Here is a 25,073-nt window from a genome sequence, read left to right as displayed (position 1 = left end):
AGCTCTTTCACAGCTAGTGAAAGAGCTTCCAGTTGCATACATCCAGAGAATGCAATTCACATATGCAGATATCTTCCAGATCAGCCATACTACAGGTGCAGAAGCCAACTGTGGGGAGGGCTATGGTGAACCAGTTAGTGCTGTGTCTCAGACACAGCTGCCTGTATGTGCACACTTGAACAAGTGCCATCTTTGTGCTCTCCTCACCAGTCTAATAGGTAAACATGCAAGAGTCTTCACTCTAAAGCTTCATAATCCCAATCTGCAATAGGAGAAACACAACTAGAGGCACACCCTTCCCCTGTTTATACTCCTTCAACTGTGGATCAGCACTGTGTTAAGCTCCTGCTTCAATTCCAGTTGGCACTGTAAGAGAACAAGCCCATCTATGCAATGTTCTCTTGCTTTTGTGGTTCTCTGGACAAGGGCCCAGGTCTATTAGCAACACTAAGAAAGAACACTGGTTTTATGGTATCAGGTGGAAATATCTCCTACAAACACAGCTCAGACTATTGTTTTTAAATATGCTTCCTGAAATTCTATTTCCTGAAAGCTTCAAAATAAAGCATATCATGGAAAGTTTCCTATGAAAAAGGCATCTGGTGAGATTACAAGATACTGATAATAGCACAAAAAGTTCAAGCAAAGTATACGCACACAATGTAAATGAGAGGTTCAAGCCCCAATAAATACACATTTCCAATAGAAAAATAACTAATTAAAGCAGCTAGAAATATTACCGTTAAAGCCAAGCCTGGAAAAAGTTACAACCTCCTTCTTTCTTCCTCAGTGTGGACAGTTATATTCCAGATCTCTACCCACAACCAGTTTTAAACTCCTTTCCTCATTTACTTTACTATAAAATTTGTTGTTGGAATACAAGTAAAAGTTATTCTTCCCTATCATGACAATGTTTTAAGATTTAAGGCACTGTACATATTTACTTCTATGTTCTAGCAAAGTAGTTAATCTGTTGAAGAAAAAGCTAAGGTTTATGAATAACTGGGAGATTATTTGTTGTTTGTACTGACATGTGTTGATCCAACAAAATAGGATTATTTCCCCCTTTCATCTTGCAACCACATGTAGGTACACAATAAAATACAGAATGTATTTCAAAGCCTATTGTCCCAGAATATTAATAAAGCAATAAACTGAAGCCAAATCCTGGTAAAATGGAGGTTCTGTGGGTGAATGGCTCTGCTGTTCTGGATATAGGTCAGTTACCTTTTCAGCATGGGGTTATACTACCTCTGAAGGAATATTTATATAGTCTAGGAGTACCTCTTGATCTGAAATTGTCACTGGAGGCTCAAGTGGCCTCAGTGGCCGGGAGTAGTTACTGCAAGTTTTGGCTGGTGTGCCAACTACAGATATTCCTAGACATTGGTAACACTGGTAAAATCACAACTGAATTATTGCAATGAGTTCTATGTGGGACATAATACCTGTGTTGAGAAACTGTCAATAAGCTACTGGGCCAAACTTAATATTTTACTGTTTATATATAAAGCCCTGATTGTTCACTGTGCTCATCTATGGGGGCCCTGCTTGTGGTGTCCCATGTACCAGAGGTTTGTTTCACAGTGACTCAAAGTCCTTCCACACAGAGTACCTGCCTTGTAGAATACATCGCCCATTGAAGTTAACCCAGCTATGAGTGTACATATTTTGTCAGGTGCCAGAAACTCTCCTATTTCTACAGGCTTGACAGGAAGGATGAGCTGGCTCATGGGCAGTAACTGATTTCTCTTGGGATAACTGCTTTATTTGTTGTACTTTATTTGTTGTTGTAAGCTGCTTTGAAACCTGCATGGTGGAAAGCAGGATATGACCTTTAAACAAACAAATAGAAATTGTTGTAAAAACCACTGTGGTGTTTTGTAAGGTTTAGCAGTTTATAAATATAAATAAAACAACCATATAATGCCTACTAGCTATGATGGCTATGTTGTATTTCCACTGTCTTAAGTGGGAAGTGTTCATACACTCAGGTGCTGCTTGTGGTCTGGCTGGTCCTGTAAGAGCAAGATGCTAGACCAGATGGTCTTTTGGCCTGATCCAGTAAACCTGCTCTTATCTTCTTTTGAATAGCATGGATTACATTTGGCTCTAATGGACAAGATTCCTATCCTTTCTACCCTACCGAAACATATGGAAATCTACTAACCTTAGTCGCAGGGCCCTTGTTAAGACTGCATGCTATTCTTGAAACTAATGCCTTACACACCTATGCATAACCCTAACAATAATCATCTCATTTAAGAGAATATTCTGATATGTTTTCTAGAGTTCACATCCTCAGTAAGAGGAAGGATATTTCATCATTCTCAACAAAAGAATAGAGGACAACATATTGACTTTGGCACTACTTACAGTGACACACTTTCCAGGAAAGCAGATTCTCCCCTGTGCTCCCTCTTACAGATATTTTCCATTCTACAAACCATTGTCTAACAGGGAAAAAGTTATAGGCTACATACAATACTACCACTAAAGTGATTATTTTTGGGCCTCAAGATGCTAGGAAATAACTTCACCCCTGTAAAACACATACATTTGGAAACACAAGTTTCACTGTAGTTACTCTTTAGATGTATTCAGAACTACATCTTGTGACCTTTTGGGGTAAGTAGTGAACAGAGGTATTTGTAGCACAAGAAAAGGGCCTGCTGAAAAGTAATGAACCATGCAGCAGGTGTGGGGCAACTCCCACCCCCCTGCCTGGAGAGCTACATTCCCTCTGGGTCTGTAAGGCTGCAGTTCAGCACTACTACTATCATAAGAACGTAAGACAAGCCAGTGACCTATCCTGTTCTTGCAGTAGCCAACCAGATGCTTATGGGAAATCTGCAAGCATGACCTGAGCTCAGTCATACTCTGCCCTTCTACAGTTTCTATTAACTGGTATTCAGACGCATACTACATCTGACATACTGCATTCAGACTACATCTGAATCAGCACAATTGGTATTTTTCCCCCACTGCACGTGCTAATTGGCTTATCAATGCCATAGTTTCTGTATTATCAACTACTTTTGTGAATGGCCATTCTTAACAAGGTAATGATCACCATTTGTGATCACCACCATTTGTATTTTTCTATATTTCATTTCCTTCTGTCCTCATCCTTACAATCCTACTCTGTATACATGTGGCTGAATTTGGAATCTGAGACCCATTCATGTGAAGTAAAGTCTGAAAGGTCTCAGTAGAGTCTGCATTTCTGCTCCTTCCTCACTACTTTGTTTTGTACAAACCATACAAGAGAAGTTATATAATTAAGGACTCAAAAGGGTATTGGTTAAAATAATTGTGTGTCCAATGTGGTAAAAGCATTAAACATTACTACTCTAACATGGGACGTGGGTGGGTAGGGACACAGGTGGCGCTGTGGTGTAAACAACTGAGGTCAGAAGGTCGGAAGTTTGAATCCCTGCAACGGGGTGAGCTCCCATTGTTCAGTCCCAGCTCCTGCCAACCTAGCAGTTCGAAAGCACATCAAAGTGCAAATAGATAAATAGGTACCGCTCCGGCGGGAAGGTAAACGGCGTTTCCGTGCACTGCTCTGGTTTGCCAGAAGCGGCTTAGTCATGCTGGCCACATGACCCGGAAAAACTGCAGACAAACATCAGCTCCCTCGGCCAGTAAAGTGACATGAGCGTCGCAACCCCAGAGTTGTTCCCAACTAGACTTAACTGTCAGGGGTCCTTTACCTTTACCTTTTACTCTAACATGGATTACAGCAAGAAGGTGATCTAGTAAAGGAGCTGTGGAACTTGAAGAAAGGAGTGAGGGAAGCAAGATGAAGGAAAGTAGCATATATATTCCCTTTAGGTACACAATTAAAGACCAGTCTGTTCTGCCTCACCACCATGACTTCCCCACCCTACTGCAAAAACATGGTAAGCTATGAGCAAAGTATCTAGAGCATTCCTCTCTCCCTTCATGAAAAGCATGAACGGCGAAGAGGTAGGAAAAAAGGAAGTATTTCCGTACATGACTTATCCTTATCAAGCTTACTTTCATTTGGTAGGATTTAAGTATAAGTAGTTGTGTGGGCTTTTGCTAGCAGGTCCAATGAGTTGAATCCTGCCCTATAATTTTTCTAAGAAAATACACAAAGAAATAACACTACTCAACTTTCCACATTAAACTCACATTTTTTTTTATGTCAACCATAATGGACTGACTTTTCATGTTACTGTTTATAGTTTAGCACTACATGCACAATGAACCTATGTTCTGAAGTTGGTTTGTTTAGAAATTGTGTGAGTGTGTTTTAAACAACAATTTTTGGTTCATGCATAATGCTGCAGCAGTCCTTCACCCAGTCACATGGGGACAGGATAGTCCCAAGGCTTTGCTTGGGTTCGTTCTACCTTATGTACATAGCGTGAAGCAACAGCTTACTATTATGTTGAACAAGGATATTATTCTATGGTTAACAGAAATCCACCTTGCGATATGGTTTCATTTTTTATCTACCTCTAACCGTTACAAAACATTCTGAAATTACATGTGAAAGGCAACAGCCATGATTGTTTCCCCAGGTGGGAAACAGAAAGCACTTCTTTTTACAACCGTAATTGGCATCTTCCCCATGAGCTAGATGCACAAGCATAATACGTAACTTGCAGATCTCTCTACATAGTTCCCACTTCAGTGTTACACAACAAAAATGAAGTTATGAATGTTTCATCTCCCCCTTTAACTCATCTGAAATGTACAAAATAATTTCATTAACGAGCATGCAGAATAACTTCACTTTTAACATTTAATTTGTTTATAACATAAGGGTGAAAATGCAATGTGTCTAAATAAAGAAGCATTGCAAAAGAAGGGCTGAAAGAAAACTTGCTTAGAATATCTCTGATGAAAACCTGGATGTTATTTAGAATATACACCCACTGATTACTAGTTTCTCAAAACAAGGGATGTGGCTCACTTCTCCATTCAGTTTTGTTAGCAGTGTGCACTTCCTTTGGGGTCCACTCATGAGCTATTAAGACATAACATGTCTCCTTTTCCATCCCCCACTGCCCTTCCCAAATACTTAGGAAAGTACAATGCATCCAAATATAAAATCCACAAGGATTTTACAGGAAGGATATTCAAAACAGAACCAAGCAGGAATCTAGCACACTGCTCATTGCTTTCTCCTTAAAATGCATCTCTTTCTGGCAAAACATTTGCCATGTTTATTTTATTTCTCCATGGAGAACATGCATGTTTGAAAATTGTCTAGTAGATATTAGCCATTTATATATTAACAAACAATACACCTAGGTCTAATGAAGAGTGCCTGCCAATTGGAACAATTGCTCACTTGCAGCTGTTTTGTTTTAACACAATGTTCTAGTTAATGTCTTGCCAAACAGCTGAAAGAACTAATTATCTGAGTGCAGTGTGTTGGTGGACCTCGCACACAATAAGGTCCAACCATACTTCCTTTGGTGTCACAACTCATGAGCTATTAAGTCATAACATTCTCATTCTCCCCCCCCCCAAAAAAAAACCCCCCAAAACAAATGAAAACAATACATATCAAAATTAATGCAGATTTTACAAAAAGAGTACACAACCAGAAACTTCTTGTACAACTTGTACAACTATACAGGTCGCCCGTGGAACATAGAAGCTCATCAGTCACAAAGAGCATAATATTTTCAATGATTCCTCAGAAGTGCATTGCATGCCTTGTTCCCACACCCCTGAATATAATCAAGCTCAACAAGAGGACTAGAATTCTCAGTCTGCACATACAAAAAATGTTTCCCTTAAGAAGTGTACCGCAAGATAGCAAAGGCAACAATATCTGTACTGTACATTTCAAACACTGAAGTATTTTAAATGCACCCTACACTGAAAATTAAACTGAGGACAGCAGAACATTTGCTTCATCATATTATTTAAAATATCAAAGGATTATGAGTTTCCACTTTAGATTGTGTATATTAATTTAATATTAGGCAGCCGTTTAGAAAAGAAATTAGAAAGTGTATAGAGACCAAATGTTTCATATAGAAATTAGTCGCTGAAAGTCACACTAGCAGATTACAACAGAACAGTGAACAGTAGAAGATGCAATTGTTTATCACAAAGAAAATTAAGAAACTTTACAAGCCTTCGAGGATTTCTAAATAGAAATGTTTCTGCATAGCCTCTCTCCCTTTTACACACACACACACACACACACACACACACACACACAGAGAGGGGGGGGGGAGAGATACCTTACCAAAACTTCAACTGGACTGTCCACTTCTGCCTCAGAACTTGCTGCGTTTGGGCACTTTTGTGGAGATTCTATAACCAGTTCCTTTTTCATATTTTTACTATTTGTTCTTGCCAGCATTCTTAACCAAAAGGTTTAACACAATTGTAAAATTCAGCAATTTTCTCTTCCAACAGCAGCATACCAGTGATCTCAAGGAAATGAAAGCTTCTTCCACCCTCAAGCTAGAAAGAAAACCAAGTATTTGTGCTACTCTGCAGCAGTCTGAGACAAGTTAGGGTGGGAATGCATGACATATGAAGGCCAACCCCTTGGGAGGGGGAGAAAAAGAGTGTGGGAGAAGAGAAGGCGGATCCCTTTCAGTGTTAGGAACAGAAAGCAATTTTTCCCATGAAATAAAGCTAGCAAATCTTACAGTTCAGTATTGTCATTTCAGTAGGTTTTCAAAATTATTAACTTAAACCATGAAATTAATTACTAACTCAAGTCAAAGTAATCTCAGTTAACACTGCTGTTGATATGAAATAGCCAACTTTTCTCAGGAGCATGCAAAGAAAATTGTCTGAACCTTTAATGTGGCACCTCTGCACTGATATTACTGAATCAAGCCACCCAAATATGTCTCTTTCTACAATATTTTGCAGAGTAAAGTATTGTGGCTACTGTGGAGAGAAGAAACAGTGTGGTCAAGTTTTAAAGAGGATGTGGGCAATATATACATATCACAAAAGGTTCAGGGCAGCCACAAGATTACAGTAGGATGCAGTAGTGACTTGTGGTGGGGTGTCGCACTCATCAGGATGGGGCAAGGTGGTCAGGTCAGGAGAGTTCTGCAAGCGTGTGCCCATCTGCAGAGCCGCAATTACCAATAGCTTCTACTGTGCCCCAACCTAGGTAAAGGTAAAGGTAAAGGTACCCCTGCCCGTACGGGCCAGTCTTGACAGATTCTGGGGTTGTGCGCCCATCTCACTTAAGAGGCCAGGGGCCAGCGCTGTCCGGAGACACTTCCGGGTCACGTGGCCAGCGTGACATCGCTGCTCTGGCGAGCCAGAGCCGCACACGGAAACGCCGTTTACCTTCCCGCTGGTAAGCGGTCCCTATTTATCTACTTGCACCCGGAGGTGCTTTCGAACTGCTAGGTTGGCAGGCGCTGGGACCGAGCAGCGGGAGCGCACCCCGCCGCAGGGATTTGAACCGCCTTCCTTTCGATCGGCAAGCCCTAGGCGCTGAGGCTTTAACCCACAGCGCCACCTGCGTCCCATGCCCCAACCTAGTAAACAACAAATAACTTGTCCTGATAAAATTAAAGACCTTTGTCATGCTGTGTAATAAAGTTTCATTTGATTGCTCTAAAAGATCATACCACATTCTCCCATGAATGTTGGGTGGACTTCTGCCACAGTCTGAACAAATTATGTATTCAATAAACATTTGACATATGTTACTAGGAATAGGGATTGTGTTGACATGTTAATTTCTGATATGGAAAATTATGAGTTTACTTCATATCCTCCATACCTTGAAGTTCTCGCTTCAGAAGCGGAATTCATTCAACAGGAAGAAGAAGACTGTCACTGATAACCCTTACCACTACCTGCTTGCTCTCTCCTTTCTCTCACACCCATTCATTTTCTTCTTATTCAGGGTCATATTCCTTAGACAACTTCACCTCTCCTTCACCCCAGATTAGTCAATGGTCCTCTACTGAAGCTGATATAGGAATGGTTTCATACTGGTACAACAGCACTATTAGCCTAGGCCTTGTCAGCAGCTCTTCTAACTCTCAGCCTTGGTTCACCCCAGAAGTGTTCATTTTCTGGACACAACCTGAGAGCAAAGCTTCAAGGACTCAACCCTGTTGCAGCCTAGCATCAGTTTTTGAAATGTAGATAGCCCTGCTTAGCTTGGTGCTGCAATAAGTCAGGTGGACCAGGTATTTGAGACCAGAACCTCATTTTCTGCACCTAACTGTTCCAGCATTCAGCACTTGGAGGAAGCTCAAAGTTAAAAGTAATATATTCTCTTTCTAGAGTGAAGTTAAATAGGCAATAAATAGATGTTAATATATTTATTGCCCATTTAAATAAATATATTTAGCGATACTACCAATATAGTACTTTCTCCCAAACAGTACTTCCACTGCTATTCTGTTTACCTTCTGGAATGTGGCACATGTGTATGCATGTGTGTGAGACAGAAAGAAGGGGTCACTTGCTGCACATCTTAGTGATGATGGTAGTGATGAACAACACAATCTACCACATTCTCCTGATCTTGCTTTCTAGCTTGTTTTAAAAGGTGTTTTCACGGAGTACCACTGATCTGGAAAACTTTAAAACAAAAACTATTTGATAATTCCTCTACCCATGTGGGTTCCCTTTCACCTTTCACCTGTATAGCTGCCAAAACTATCTGACAGAAACAAGCTGATCTGTAATTGGGGATAGCGAGGCCTGGCTTCCCTTTTGCAGTCATGAAATTTACAGGTACTTTGCTAGTAAAGATAGCCATTTTTTCAGTTATAAATCGAAGACCAATGTACCACACTGAGGAGATTCTGATATTACTGATGGGTTTAACATTTGGCTGTCAGCCACTTCTTTGTATAAACATGTATATGCACAAACTGTCAGAATTTCCATTTGTTTAAAAAAGCCCAGTCACTAAGGATTAAGATCTGGACAACAGCCTGCTGCTTCCTCTGCAGAGCTCTGCATAAACCTACACATGAAGTGGATCTCATCATGATAAAACACAGATGTAACATTAAACATTATCTAAAATGTATGCTAATGAATTTATGTTTGACGTTTAAAAGACAAACCAATGTATTTAGTCACAGAAATGGGTTAAATTTATCACTGATTATTTTAACAACAATAAGCCACAGTAAGGTGCAGAAAAGAGTTCAAGATAAAATGTGATGTCATATTTCTATATAAGGATTATTGGAATGAATAGCATCATTTTGTAGATAAAGGAGATCTGACTGCCTAACACTACTGTCAATGTTGATTTATAAAAAAAGCAAACATAGTGACTTAGAAACAATGTTTAGCCTTAAATAGAAAGCTGAAGGATTATACAATTAAAGTACTTATATTCCAACTCTCCAGTTAAAGCTTTGAACCAATGAAGGCAGCTAAAATAAATTAAACACAGAAACATAAAACATGATTAATAATCAGTTGATAAAAACTGCAAAACAAAAGACAGAAGAGTCAGCAGAATTAAAGAAGTGACAACTTACTGAAACAAAGAAATGTTCAGGAGATAATGGGATGCTAATAAGTAACTTATTTAGTGGATTTATACCCCAAATATTAGAAAAAAAGCAACACAAGGTAGCTCATGCCTCTTAGGCTGAACGACAAGAGCTCCAAAAGGTTCTATGGGCAGTGGTATCGAAAACTGTTGAGAAGTTCAAGAAAATCAACTGGCTTGCATTTCCTGTATCCATTTCCCCAGTGTGAGTCATTCACCAAGGTAACCAAGACTGCATCTATCCTAAAACCAGGCCAGAAACCAGATTCTGCATCCTCCAACACTGTTTGGAGTTGAACAGCCAGCATATGTTCCAATATTTTGTCCAAGATAGAACAATTATCCCAAACCAGTAGGTCCAATGCTGTGTTCACATTACCACACTGTTTAAATTCAAAATTTGCATGTTGTTTTACAGATCCTCTGCTTTGATGTGTTTCCGCATCTCCTGCTGTCTGTCCACACCAGAGGGTGAAGAGGGAGTGAGGATGTCTTTGCCTGATATGAATTGCCTGGTTGGTTTCCCTGCCCTTTCACCCATTCTCATCTCCTTTTCATGAAGCTTCCATCATTTCAGCCCTACCCAACTAGAAATCATTTTTGTGCAACTGTCATCTTACTTCCAAACAAGTGTGAAAGCATAATATTGCAGCCTGAGAGTGCAACTCTATACAATTCAACTCAGAAGTAAATCACGCTGAATTCAGTTCTCCTGGGAAGACACAACCAGCTATGCATCTGGTAGGACCCCGCCTCTTCATGGGAAACCCAGTGCATGCCTCTTCTTCCTGCCTGATGCCCTACCCCATAACAGCCCCAGATCCTTTGGGCCACCCAACCCAACTTAAGCAGTCTGTGGCTGTCTCAACTCACTTTGACTGAGGCCCAAATCCTTCTGATCTGATTTGGCCTGAGACTGAGGCAGAAGCCAAATCTGGTGCACGGCCCTACTAAAAACAGATGCTACACTTGATGACAAGAGCTACAGAAAAAGAACATGGACCATTATTACAATGGATATTCAGCTGTTAAGACTGTGTGTGAATAAGTGTTATGAATGGGTGGTATTTGCAGTGTGTGTTACTACTGTGTAAATAGAGAATGGATACAGAAGGTACAGAATATAAAAAAGAAATTGTCACTAGTCTCCACTTGTAAACACTGAGGCATTGTACTGGGTGACATGTAATTAGCATTAACATAACTAAAATATAGAAACGTGTATTATTGTACTTAACAGAAACTTTGTTCTTATCTGCTTATTAAAATCTCTATAAAGAAACTATTATTTGTAACCAAACTAGTTTAGCCATAAACTGGTTTTTAAATCACAATGACAGTGGCCTTTTCAATTGTAAATTTTTATAAAGCTTGTAGTTCCATTTGGGCAATCTTAAAGAGTTTTGTGGAACAATGATAATTAAAATATTAAATGCAGAAAGTTATTAATATTGATGAATTTAATTAATCTACCTTTCCCTGTAGATATAATGAAATTAATGACAAGACATCATTTCTACCTGTATTCCCAAAAGATGAATATAGGACAAGCCAAGTAAACAGGATAACCAAGCACATGTTTTTCAACCAACCACAGGTATTATTTCTACTAATTTATTTTATGCATAATCACATATCTTGCCCTGGTTTGCAAATCACAATAAGCCAAACTATAGTTTATCAGGACAACACAAACAAGCTCTTGATTACAGCATGTGCTTAGGGATGAGAGAGCTTGATGACAATTGAAGAGGAAAGCAGCTGTGAGTGCCTCTCTCGCAGCAGCCTGCATGTTTGCAAAGTCCCAGGAACCTGTAGCCAGGCCACTGCAATAAATTATGTCAAAACTCACTTGTTTAAAGGCTTCCCCAACCGTTTGCCCTCCAGAGGTTGCTGGGCTACAATTCTCACCATTCACGAGCATTGGCCATGCTGGCCGGGCTTGTTGGGAGTCACATCCAACAATATTTGGAGAGAACCAGGCTGCAGGAGGCTGTTTTAAACCAATTATTATTTCCATCAGCAAGTGGGTGGTTCTTTCCCAGTAACTGGGGAAATGATTGGAGGCCTTGCAACAAAATCTCTTCTAGGTAATGCTATCCTCAAAGATGCATCATATGCTGAAACACAATGATCCAGAATAATTTTTCAAAAATAAAATAGCCCAGAATGCTGAAGTGCATGCACTTGAATATTAAATACACTCCGGCACTAAATGCTGTTCCAATCACCACCAACTCCACACACGGCACATATAAATCTGCATAATCCAAATTGCCAGGCATTCTATTCCTTCACAACACAAAATATTAGGGGAGTCTGCTGAAATAAAAACATTTTGACCTGTCACCTAGTCACACAAGTAAAGTTGAATACCACAGCCCCTAACAAGTATATTATCTATGTGCTTTTATTGAGAAAGCCAAACGGCACACACCTATCTTCTGCATCATACAAGGCAGGGCATACTATAGTGCCTTGAACGAAGTATATTCCCAAAACAGGTAAGTTAGGAATGAGCAGGCTCACTAGTCACAGAGTGTCTGCTTAAAAGAGAGAGACATAGAAAATGAGGAGAGGGCAAAATAAAATGGAATGGAGTAGTCTGGAAGAAGGCACAAGACTACTGAGTGTAAATTTATATTAGAAACTAGCTGTCAGGGGCTCAGGAGCAGAGGCACAGGGGAGAGAGGAAATGGAGAGCGAAGGGGAAGAATCTGAGGGCAGCGTAGGGGAGTATGAAAGTGGCCCGAGAGATTCCATGAGCTTCTCCAGCGAATCAGAAGATTCCCAGAGGGGGGCGCCGATGGCCAGGGCAAGGGGGGTCCCAGGGGGGACACACCAGAAGCAAGGGGCCAGCGGGGACTCCCAAAGCAGCAGGGGGAGATCAGGACCAGCTCCTCCACCAGAGCGTAGTGGGGGGGAAGAGTCCCATGTATCAGGGCCAGCTTCTCCTCCAGCAGGGAGAGAAGATGAATCAGGGCTGGCCACGCCTCCATCGCAGAGTGAGGGAACGGAGGGGAAGTCAGATCCAGCTAGCCTCTCCGAAGGGGGAAGCAGTGACAGGAGCAGTGTAACAGTCAGGAGGAAGGTTGCCGGTTGGGCTCGTGCGCCAAGTTCAAATGTACAGGCGCGCGGCACAGCAGAAAACCCGGATTGGGAACCAGGTCCTAAAGCCCGCCGGAGGCAGGGAGAAGACTCAGGGGACTCAGCGTCAGAAGAGTCTAGAAAGGGCAAGACCCCAGCGGACAGGCGGACCCAGAGGAGGAAAGAGCACAGGAAGAGGTGGAGCAAGGCTAGAGTCTTAAACTGGTGTCTGGGGGGAGGAGATTCAGACGGAGTTTCAGCGGTCTAGAGTTTAAGACGTAGAGCTGCGCGCCGCGGCTTTGAAATCGAAACTGCACTTCAATAAAGACTTTTATATATAACAACGGACTGGCGTTGGTCCTTTGTGAGCTGGGACCTCGGGCAGCTCTGACACTAGCTTTAATATTCATCCTGGTAATGTATTCCCAAGAGCATAGATGAAGAGTAAGGAGTTTCTTTTAGGACAAAGTCATGATTCAGTCTTCGATCTGCTCCTAGGGAAATTTTATATTTGCTTACATTTAAGAGATAATTTGGAATTTTTCAGTGTCCTCAGAACAGCACCCAATAACCTTCATGTCTAAATATGCAACTTTTTCTAACCAATATTTCCTTTCAAACTTTTCAAGGAGAAATTACATCCACTGATGTGGTAAAGATTAAAGAAATTCAGTAGTGTAACCTAGTTCTCCTTATACAGCCTTTTCAAACCAAAGTGTCTTCCTAGTTAAGGCAATGAGATTTTTGTTTTTTTGCTTAAGCATATTCAAATGAACACACCTTCCATAAAATATCAATGTGTCAGACTTAGGATTGACACTTACCTCCACATGTCTGCAGGCATCTAGCTACTTTAATATATTAATATTAGCACAATACTATTTTAAAAAGGTGAATTAAGATGATTCTATATCTAGATTTTCTTTTGACACTGGATGGTTATATGAATCAGGCTCATTAGCTACCTAATTTCCAGAACTTCTTTCTTCAATAAAATTGCTTGCACTGTATCAGTAACCCACGCAGGGGGCCCATGGCACCATTCACACAAAAAAACTACCATAGAGACACCTAAATTTTCAAAAGTAGGGGGGTCCATGGCTTGGCTTTTAAAAACAGGGGATCCGCAGTGCATAGCTAACTGGGAACCACTGCACTGTATTATTTTCTCTTCAACATTTCTGATTTTATTAGAAAATGTTAGACACAGATCAATTCCACAAAAACTAATGAAATTACTGTCTCCTGCTATCTACAACAAAACATAAAAGTACAATCCATATTGTGTTCAATGGGACTTGTACAGGATTGCATATTCCCAAAACAGCCATGCTAAACACAAAGGAACAAGAATCAGCCTTAGGTAATTCCAAAAACTATTCTAATGAGCTTTTACTGTGTATAGTTAGGCGAGTGGTACCTACCAGCCACCACCACCAAGTACTAGTTCATGCACTGTTATGCCAAGAAGCATCAGTAAATGAGTGATGCCTATTTCCTAAGCAGCCCTCTTTAGGTTATCAACACTTACCTACAAAACACCTGGCTATAAGAAATAAAAACCTGCCTTAGAGGCTATGACTTATTTTTGTCTTCTCTGCATTCAGTTCATCTTTTCAATCAACCACATTAAACCACATATATTGTACAGGAAAGAGAAATAACTTTCCCATCTACCCCAATCATGGTTTATCCAAATGTATGATTTGGACATTTGTACAACAGAGAGCTTCCTATAATTATGAATAAGCATATCTATGCAAGATATGTTGCTTTCCACAAAATAAGAGCAGTATTAAAATCCCATTCCAAGTAGCATTTATAGTGCCAATAAAGACTCAACAGCATTGTGTTCAGTAGTTGTTGGACCATTTCTGAAACACCAGATATAAAAAAACATAATCATATTAAGTCAGTTTAAAAAAATCTTAATGAAACAAGTGAACATTTACCAGTAATGAATGGCTCAATAGTCCAGAATCTTCTTTTGTCAAACTATTTGCTGCATATTCCAGAGCATTGTTTTCTCCTTGATGTTTGCAAATATATGAACAGTTTCTCTCAATAACTGTACGAATGCCTTTAAATAAAATCACGCTAGTAGTGCAACCCATTCCAGAAACAATTCAGCTTGCATTTCTTGCTAAATGATCTCTTCAGAGACTAATTCCTTTGCTTTACAAGCACAGTCTTCTTTACCAAGTCCAGCTAGTAGCTATTCAGATTAAATACCATCAGTGACCGTATTGTAAGCTTGCTTAGCTGAGTGCTAAAAATCCTGTGGTTTCAGCAAGAGCCACACCTCACAATATAACCCTCTCTCAAAGAGAATGCTCTCTCAAATGCTATTAATACAATAGACTGAAACATAATATTGTTAAAGAAATTGCCTCAAATCCATTTGTCAAATATCCTCAAATCTTATTAAAGCAAAGATGCTGCTGCAGCTTCTACTGTCAGGCACAAAGAATTCTCATCTGCTGCAAGAAAAGGCTAGCCCAGAATGCTTAGCTTCAAATTCAACGTTTCTTTGCTTGACCTAAATATTGCAGGGTGGGGGAGTACTGCATTGGGTGGGGGAACTGACAGGGAACCATATCCCTTTCATAAAAATCAAAATTCAGGAGAATTGTCCCACCTACTGTTGCTATGGAAACACTTTAACACATATTAATGTGCAAGCCTATTTCAAATCACTTTATTACACGCTTGTACTGTGAGTAGAAAACCACCAGGGAGCATAAGATTTTGTTCTGTCGTTTTTGGTTTTTCCCCTTGTCCAAACAAAGAGGACACACCTTGTTATTTTAACTGGGGGCACACACAAACAAAAAATATATACTAAACTCTATTTTCTGGTCATAAGCCCCACTGAATTCCATGTGACTTAAGGTAGACAAGTATAGGAATGTGCTGTAAACTTGCAATCCTATGTCCACTCAGAATGGAACAAACATATTTAACACTTCTGAATAAAACTGTATTTGAAAGTAACTCACAGTGAATACAGAAAACAAGACTATGAGGTATGTTCAACTAAGACCCATTTATACAAATGAGCATGTCCACATTAAGTTCAATGGATCTACTCTAATTAAAACTTAATTGAATACCACCCTATGGGAGGAATTCATCATCATGCTGAAACAAACATTCTGTTAGCGCACATTGCTACTTGCGTAATGGAGCAATCTTCACTCTACTCTTCCCATGCACTGTTTTCAGGCTTCTACCAACACCCCCAAGCCAACAGGGCGTAGCAGGGAGAGGGATGGGGAAGAAACACTGCACTAGCGTACATTATTATGAGGGCTTCTGCTAGCAAGACCAGTTAGCCGAATCCAATCCCATATGTTTAATATCAGAATTGAAGTCTGAATTTAAATTTAAAATATTATTGCAGAAGTCACGCGCCAGCAGTGGGAGGCCCCATTAGTGAAAGCGCAACTTGGATTAAGAACGGTTTCGGGTTAAGAATGGCCCTCCAGAATGAATTAAGTTCGTAACCGGAGTTACCACTGTACAATAAGGGTTGATGAGGGCTATGGCCTTGGGAAGAGAGAACTGTCCTGGGGAGAGTTCTGAGGACCAGAGAGAGGTTTGGAGGGCCACATTCAGCCTCTGGGCCTGAGGTTCCCCTCCCTGATATCAAAACAGATATTTTTTCTGTTTCCAGGGTTGGAGACAGGGTTATGTTGGTTCCCCCAAATGAGAGGCAGGAAGGAAAAGGAGGGATCCCAGGTGAGAGCTGGGATGGGCTGCTACCTTCTGTAGCTTGTGGGGCTGATAATTGCCTTTAGGAGAGAACTCGGTATTCCACTTGTTCTGCTTGTATTATGAAAATCTTTAATAAAAAAAAACATTTTTTTTGGAAAAGGTATTTCCTGTTTCTTATATTCATGTATGCTGCATCTGTGCTTATTTTTTGGTACCTGGCCCATGAAGTATCATTTTCTAGCTTCCTGTCCCCAATTTCTTTGTTTTGTCTTTGAGAGAGCCTTTTAAAATTTGTTAGCATATGCATTAAAATTGGTGAAACAGCTATTGGCTTCTACCCATTAATGATGTGCTGGGAGGCCACTGCACCCAGCCCAGCTGCAAGAATGTTGCTTGGAAGCATCCTCACTCGGTGTCACCCAGCCAAGAGGGGCAGCAGTTTAATCCAGGAGTGGAGTTGCCAGGTCAACTGCCAGATCAACTGCTCGTCGGGAATGAGGGCTGGGTTACGGTAAATAGAGGGTTAAGACCGTGGGCAGGCGTGAGGCACAGAGGGTGGTCTTCACTCTCTGCACTCAGCCAGCTGCACACTGAGGATCTCTGCAGGGTTCAGGCATCCCTCTCCGTTGTGCACCTGGGGCAATGTCCCCCCCCCCATGCCAGTGGACAGACTACCACCAGCACATAACTCTGGTGCCTAAAAGTTTGCACTGGCTGCGCCTGTGTTACTTTGCAAAGTAAGGGGAGCGGGTGGCACTGTGGTCTAAACCACTGAGCCTCTTGAACTTGCCAATCAGAAGGTCAGCAGTTCAAATGCACACAATGGGGTGAGCTCCTGTTGCTCTGTCCCAGCCTCTGTCAACCTAGCAGTTCAGAAGCATACCAGTGCAAGTAGATAAATAGGTATTGCTGCAGCAGGAAGGTAAGTGGTGTTTCTGTGCGCTTTGGCACTCGTCACAGTGTCCCGTTGCCCTAGAAGCAGCCTAGTCATGCTGGCCACATGACCTGGAAAACTGTCTGTGGACAAACATTGGCTCCCTCAGCCTGAAGTGAGATGAGTGCCGCACCCCCTAGTTGCCTTTGACTGGACTTAACTGTCCATCCTTAGACTTTATCTTTTTACCTACTTGGCAAAGTTCAAGTTTCTTGTATTAATTTACAATACCCTTGACAACTCGGGCCCAGATACCTTAAGGACTGCTGAATTCCTCAAATTCCTGCTTAATAATTGAGCTTTTGTGATGGGGGAGTCTCTGTTAGAGCTTACCAATGCATAGATAGATAAATCACAGTGGTCAAGCTATCCCTCTCCAAGAACAGCTATACAGTGGTACCTCGGGATGTGAACAGGATCCGTTCGGGAGCCCCGTTCACATCCTGAACAGAACGTAAGACGCGACAGCGCGTCTGCGCGAGTTGCGTTTCGCCGCTTCCGCACATGGGTGTGACGTCATTTTGACCGTCTGCGCATGCGCGAGCGGCGAAACCCGGAAATAACACACTCCGTTACTTCCGGGTTGCCGCAGAGCGCAACCCGAAAGCGGTCAACCTGAAGCGTATTTACCCTGAGGTATGACTGTAGTTGGCATACCAGCCATAGCTGATCAAAGGTACTCCTAGCCTCTGAGGCTACTTGAGCCTCAAGTGAGAGAGATGGAGCTTGCAGCACTCCCAAACAACAAACCTGTTCGTTCAGAGCAAGTGCAACCCTATCCAGAACATCAGTTTGTATTCCCTTCTCTGTCTATTAATTATTACAGCCACTCCAAGCAGGCGTTTCTTCTTACAATGCTTGATAAGAGCCTAGAAATTGGAAATATTTTTCCAGCCTTTAGAGTAAGCACTAGAGACAACTGCTTATACTCAGTTGATCTTAATTTGTTTGTACATAAGATCAAGGAGTACATAAGATCAAGGATAAGCATTTTTCTTCTATAGTGTATAAGCTATGCTGTTAGAAAGTTTATTTTAAAGCAAAGGTAAGTGTGGTTGCTGACCTTGAGCCAGACATCCTGGGGAGTGAAGTCAAATGGGCCTTAGAAAGCACTGCTAATAACAAAGCCAGTGGAAGTGATGATATTCCAGCTGAACTATTTAAAATTTTAAAAGATGATGCTGTTAAGGTGCTACACTCAATATGCCAACAAGTTTGGAAAACTCAGCAGTGGCCAGAGGATTGGAGATGATCAGTCTTCATCCCAATCCCAAAGAAGGGCAGTGCCAAAGAATGCTCCAACTACCTCACAATTGCACTCATTTCACATGCTAGCAAGGTTATGCTTAAAATTCTACAAGGCAGGCTTAAGCAGTATATGGACCGAGAACTCCCAGAAGTGCAAGCTGGATTTCGAAGGGGCAGAGGAACCAGAGACCAAATTGCAAACATGGACTGGATTATGGAGAAAGCTAGAGAGTTCCAGAAAAACATCTACTTCTGCTTCATTGACTACACAAAAGCATTTGATTGTGTTGACCACAGCAAGTTATGGCAACTTCTTAAAGAAATGGGAGTGAATGATCACCTCATCTGTCTCCTGAGAAATCTCTGTGTGGGCAAGAAGCTACAGTTAGAACTGGATATGGAAGAACTGATTGGTTCAAATTTGGGAAAGGAGTATGACAAGGCTGTATATTTTCTCCCTGCTTATTTAACTTATATGCAGAATTCATCATGCAAAAGGCTGGACTTGATGAATCCCAAGCCGGAATTAAGATTGCCCCAAGAAATATCAACAACCTCAGATATGCAGATGAAACAACCTTGATGGCAGAAAGTGAGGAGGATTTAAAGAACCTTTTAATGAGGGTGAAAGAAGAGAGCGCAAAATATGGTCTGAAGCTCAACATCAAAAAACCTAAGATCATGGCCACTGGTCCCATCACCTCCTGGCAAATAGGAAGGGGAAGAAATGGAGACAGTGAGAGATTTTACTTTCTTGGATTCCAAGAAAAAGTGATGACAAACCTAGACAGCATCTTAAAAAGCAGAGACACCACCTTACCGACAAAGGTCCATATAGTTAAAGCTATGGTTTTCCCAGTAGTGATGAATGGAAGTGAGAGCTGGACCATAAAGGCTGATCGCAGAAGAATTGATGCTTTTGAATTATGGTGCTGGGGGAGACTCTTGAGAGTCCCATGGACTGCAAGAAGATCAAACCTATCCATTCTTAAGGAAATCAGCCCTGGGTACTGACTGGAAGGACAGATCCTGAAGCTGAGGCTCCAATACTTTGGCCACCTCATGAGAAGACTCCCTGGAAAAGACCCTGATGTTGGGAAAGATTGAGGACACAAGGAGAAGGGGACGACAGAGGACGAGATGGTTGGACAGTGTTCTCGAAGCTACCAGCATGAGTTTGACCAAAATGCAGGAGGCAGTTGAAGACAGGAGTGCCTGGCGTGCTCTGGCCATGGAGTCACGAAGAGTCGGACATGACTAAACAACTAAACAACAACAAGCAGCTTCTTGATTTGAATACTACCTTCTACTAGAAATATTTTGGTTTATTATCCACAAGCTTAAAAATGTTACAGATATGACTTGAAAAATATGTTTCTCACTGGTGATAAACAAATATTTCATATAAAACCCAAAAGAATACAATTTGTCTTCAAATATAGTTTTTTGAAGTATGATGCATCTTATTTAAAATGCTTTCATATTACTCCATCTAGTGGTTGGAGTACATACATTTAAAGTCAAGTGCAGTACTATTCTATGCATATTACTTCAAAACATTACAGTGAATTCACTGTTGCTCAGTCCAATGGGGCATTTTCTCAGCACTATATTAAAAATACAGTATTTTAAAAAGCAACAAGCTGTACTGGTCAGGAACATGGAAGTGAATTCACACAATACAAAATAAATCTTCAGTGGTTCAGCTACTAAAATGTTCAAGTGCAAATTAATTATAAATCTTTCGTTTAAGGATATTGTTCCTTTTCTCTCATTATAAAGTACACTGTTGCCCCAAATTTCAATGGTTGGGGACATCTTAGGTTAATTAAAATGAGCTAATAGTAAAGAGGTTGTTGTTGTTTAGTCGTGTCTGACTCTTCGTGACCCCATGGACCAGAGCATGCCAGGCACTCCTGTCTTCCACTGCCTCCCGCAGTTTGGTCAAACTCATGCTGGTAGCTTCGAGAACACTATCCAACCATCTCATCCTCTGTCATCCCCTTCTCCTTGTGCCCTCAATGTTTCCCAACATCAGGGTCTTTTCCACGAAGTCTTCTCATGAGAAGAGGTACATTATTCATATAAAGCATATTTTCAATTTAGATAAAAGTTACCAGTATTTTAGGGACTTGGTAAATTGCAATGTGTAGATGAAAGCAGCCATATATTTTTGCCTATTGCAACCAATCTATGTTCTAGGGTCAGATGGCAACATAGATGTATCAAGGATAGATACCAATGGATACATTTAACTCTAAATTTACTACTCTGTGAAGCCTGGACATACAAGCCTGGACACTGCTCTCAAGTTGACAGGAATTCCTATTAACTACTGGGCAGGCACTAGCCCTCAATCAACCAGGACTGGAAGCTTAAAGGAAATAAGCAGCCCATCACTAGTTTCCGTTCAATCTTGGACCGGGAGAAGGGGGCTGGAGTGGCCAATGGGGCTCTTGAGGACGCAGTGCCTTCTCCTCTAAGGATCATTTGGTGAGTGAGAGGAGTACCTTTTTACCACCAAAAGATTTGAGGGAAGAAGAGAAACATGCTTCTTAAAGCTCAAATTCCTACTCAGTATTCTGTGAATTTTCATGAGCTCTAATTAATCCTCAACTAATGACAAGACAAACGATGTGTAACTGGTTTAAGTCAGTAGGGTGGAATTCAAATTTGCAGGCATGCTCTCTCAATTTTTTCTGCTGCTGATCTTGCCGAAAGGCATTAAACTGTAGGTAAAACCAAACAACTTCTGAAAAAAAAATGTTCAACAAGTTTCTACTGGAATAAGGAATGCAGAATTCCTCATCAAATTTTACCAATTAAATGGGCACCAAGGTATACTGAAAAAATGTTTAGTGAATCTACAGGTAAAGGACTTGAAGCAGAATACCCCTGCAGTGGCTGAAAAACAGACATAGATCTTATAGACTTTTCAAATAAAATCTGATGGGGGACTTAATCATCAAAAATTTCAAGCCTAACTTCAAATCTCACTTAGCCATGCTATCAGTTCATATATTCCAGTGATGGGTGCTCTCTATAAGGATTAGGTTAAATTGTGTGTGTAAGGTAAAGGTAAAGGTACCCCTGCCCGTACGGGCCAGTCTTGACAGACTCTGGGGTTGTGCGCCCATCTCACTTAAGAGGCCAGGGGTCAGCGCTGTCCGGAGACACTTCCGGGTCACGTGGCCAGCGTGACATCGCTGCTCTGGCGAGCCAGAGCCGCACACGGAAACGCCGTTTACCTTCCCGCTGGTAAGCGGTCCCTATTTATCTACTTGCACCCGGAGGTGCTTTCGAACTGCTAGGTTGGCAGGCGCTGGGACCGAGCAGCGGGAGCGCACCCCGCCGCAGGGATTCGAACCGCCGACCTTTCGATCGGCAAGCCCTAGGCGCTGAGGCTTTAACCCACAGCGCCACCTGCGTCCCTAAATTGTGTGTGTATATATGTATAAATAATCCAACAATTTTGCTAATTCTTAATCCATTTCCAAAACATTTTACAAGTTAACACTACAGAAAAGTTAGAGTTTATCTACTCAGTCCACGTACATGGAGCTGATTCCAATTGTGGTTTATAGGGCAAGCACAAACAATCAATAAGTCTGTTTATATTGCCATTCAATTGTATTCCTGGAACAATTTACAAAAAGTGCCCCCAAAAAAGCATAAAACATAAGAACAGCATAAAACACCAGGATTAAAACCATATCTAAAAAGCTCAGTCTCTGCTTGGTGCCAAAACGACAATAGGTTGGCACATGGCGAACCTCTCTAGGCATAGGAAACTGTGGTTTGATCAAACCACAAAGCAATTTATTGAACCAAGGGAAGGCACATATGAGCATAAGGTTAATTCCCATAGCACCAAATCATTTTTTGTATTGTCTGGCCTGAGCCATAGAATTGAATCAGGAGTCTGATTAAGAGAAGGATCTTAGATATGTCCATAAACTAAAACAATTTTTGAATGAAATATATGTTCAAATAGTTCCATTTTGTTAAATTCTCATCACTGCACATGGGCTGCAAAAATTCAAAGAGTATTCACAGGAGATTCACTGAGGTAAAGTAGCTAGTGATAAATCTCATGAACGAAACTGACAGCCCCAGGATTATAATGGCATTTTATCCTGCCGCTCCTAGATTACAGAATAATCCTCTGGAATTCAAAAGAAAAAAAATATGTATGAACACAAATAGATTAGGGTCTATCATAGCTCTGGCTCTCAAAGCATATTTTAAGTGTGTATTTAAAAAACAAAAACAATAATTTTAAATATATGTCTTATAATTTGAACTTTTGCAGCTACATACTTCCCCTAGAATGGGTGCCTTTCATTTAAGAGACAAGTTGTTCTAATAAGCAATAAACATGTTCTCTGATCCCACATATTGTATCCTCATATCTTAGGCTTTACAGTTCCAATCTTCGTATTTCCAGGTGAGGGAAATAATGACTCTCCCCTGCTTTCCCTACATTATTTCATATGAGTTAGAGAAAGGCATTAGTAAAAAGTCATACTAAGGACTCAGCTATACAGCTGCAAATAAAACGTTTTAAGTGTGCTGTAAAGTGCATTATACAAATGGGACACTAGATGGCAATGGTGAGTTATGGCAAATTCAATATGTTTTTCAAAACATTAAAAAATAGCATTTTTCACAATGTTTTTTATAAGTGTCTAGATTCCACCTATATACAAAGGAGAGAGAATAAAGATGATAGACCAAGGATGAAGAAAAGGACACAAGACTCGAGGCAAACAGGCAGTGGGGCAAATTATTATTTAGTGATACACAAAAGAAATAAGAGGTGGTGAACCCAATATTTATGAATTAAACTGCACAGGACTAGGCTCTGCTACAGGATGGTTCTATTTTAATATTATTAAATATTTAGATTTTTTTAAGCAGAGCATATCTACAAGGAGAATGCTTTAATTATGATTAGGTACTCTGCTGGTTTAACTTTTGGTTAAAGATTGTGCTCAACTTAAAATAAATTTTGCCAGAGGTTGATTGTCAGAATTAATGGTTTAGCATTTCAAAGCATATGTTAAAATTTGACATACCACAAATCTCAGCAAGCGATGCCCCAAAAACTCCAAACAAGAGGATAAAAGGATTGGGCTGAAAGACCAAGGGTAAGTGTGAGCAAAAGGAGATGAAGTGATCATTATGACAGACTGAAGTACGTGTTTACTTTTTATAGCCAAAGTGGCAAGCCAACTGTCTGTGGGGTTGATCAGATCCATCAAGTGGCTGGCCAAGCCTCTAGCCATCAGTAAACAGTCAGTTTTGCATATAGAAAGTCCCAGGTTCAATCTCTGGCATCTTCAGGTAGGGGCAGAAGATAACCCTGTCTGAAATCCTGGAAAACAGTATTGTCAGTGTAGACAATACTGAGTTAGAAAAACCAATGGTCTGACTCAGTGCTGGGTATCTTCCTATGCAAGTTTTGCCTAAGCATCTGGTGGGCCACTGCTTTTCAAAAACAAATAGGGAAGGATAGGGAAATTGGGGGAGTCCTTCATTTCCCCCCTCTTTTTTCAGGCATTCACATCTCTAGATGCCACTATCCCCACCTTCTGCTTGATTTGATGGCAGCTAGGATGCAGCTCTACCCTGGCAACTCCATCTGCCAAATCAGGCATGTGCTGCATTTGCCAGGACTTCCTTCACTTCTTTGCACCCACAGAATTCCTGACATGCATTGTTTCCCATTTAAAACGGGGTCTTAGAAACTTGATAGTTTTAGAAATACACAATGCATTTCCACTGAAGGGCAGACTCCCACAATATCTCTGATTATCTTATATAATCTAAAAGACAAAAATGAAAATTTGAATGCATATATTATGTATTTGATGACCAGAAAACACTTAACATTTGAAGCACCTGTAGTTTTAAAAAGCAAACTTTCTAAAACTGCTGTAACTCAACAATTTTTATAGAATTTTTCTGCAATTTGCCCAAATTACACTACTAATGAAAGTAAATTCCCATGTCAAATGTCATATTGATAGGATAAATCATCTTATCTTCACAACAAAGAGCTTTTGGGTTTATAATGACTGAATGTTTAAAAAGCCAGTCCCTTTAAAACTATGGAATCACTATAGTTCCATAATGAATGCCTCTACCAGTTCACCAAGTTTTTTCACATGCAGTTATTATTGGTTAATATAAGCATATGGACTCTGAAGACAGGCTGTCAGGCAAGCAGGGATGTACGGAGGGGGGGGGGATGCGGAGGGTGTGGTCCGCTCCAGGTGTCACCCTGACAGGGGGGTGACAAAACAGCGGGCGGGACTTGTCACCGTAGGGCCTGCAGCGTGCCCGAGCCACACGTCTCTGTGCCCGCAGGCTCTGTGCTGTCCACCCGCTTCCTCCCCGGGGCAGCTGAGGGCAGCTGAGGCCCCGCTGCGCGCCCATCCCCTATGGGTGGTTCGCCCTGCCCCTGCGCACGCTGCCCCAGGTGCCCGAGAGCCTTCCTCTGCCACTGCAGGTAAGGGTTTTGTAAGCACTGACAATCTGCTGATTGTTGGTACTTGCAAAGGAACAGGACTGATTGACAAA

The 25,073-nt window shown here is 41.1% G+C and overlaps 1 protein-coding gene across 15 annotated transcripts in view; it reads right to left on the bottom strand.

Annotated features, from left to right (window-relative positions):
* The window catches only part of DOCK9 (dedicator of cytokinesis 9), a 98,035-nt gene that overhangs the window by 68,645 nt on the left and 4,317 nt on the right, over positions 1-25,073 (bottom strand). For 5 of the 15 annotated variants that reach the window (XM_079972366.1, XM_079972371.1, XM_079972372.1 and 2 more), the window contains exon 1: positions 14,542-15,049. The exons of 3 other annotated variants lie outside the window; for them this stretch is intronic. In XM_079972366.1, the coding sequence (XP_079828492.1) occupies positions 14,542-14,703 (162 nt within the window). In that variant the 5' untranslated portion in view covers positions 14,704-15,049. Of the gene's footprint in view, positions 1-6,241; positions 6,499-14,541; positions 15,051-25,073 lie in introns of those variants that run through there. 7 more of the 15 variants (XM_079972373.1, XM_079972374.1, XM_079972370.1 and 4 more) reach the window with 4 other exon arrangements.

The sequence above is a fragment of the Podarcis cretensis genome (assembly GCF_951804945.1).
Source record: "Podarcis cretensis genome assembly, chromosome: 4".
Taxonomy (NCBI): domain Eukaryota; kingdom Metazoa; phylum Chordata; class Lepidosauria; order Squamata; family Lacertidae; genus Podarcis; species Podarcis cretensis.
Note: the sequence above shows the minus strand (reverse complement) of the source record. Positions and strands in the feature narration are given on the sequence as shown.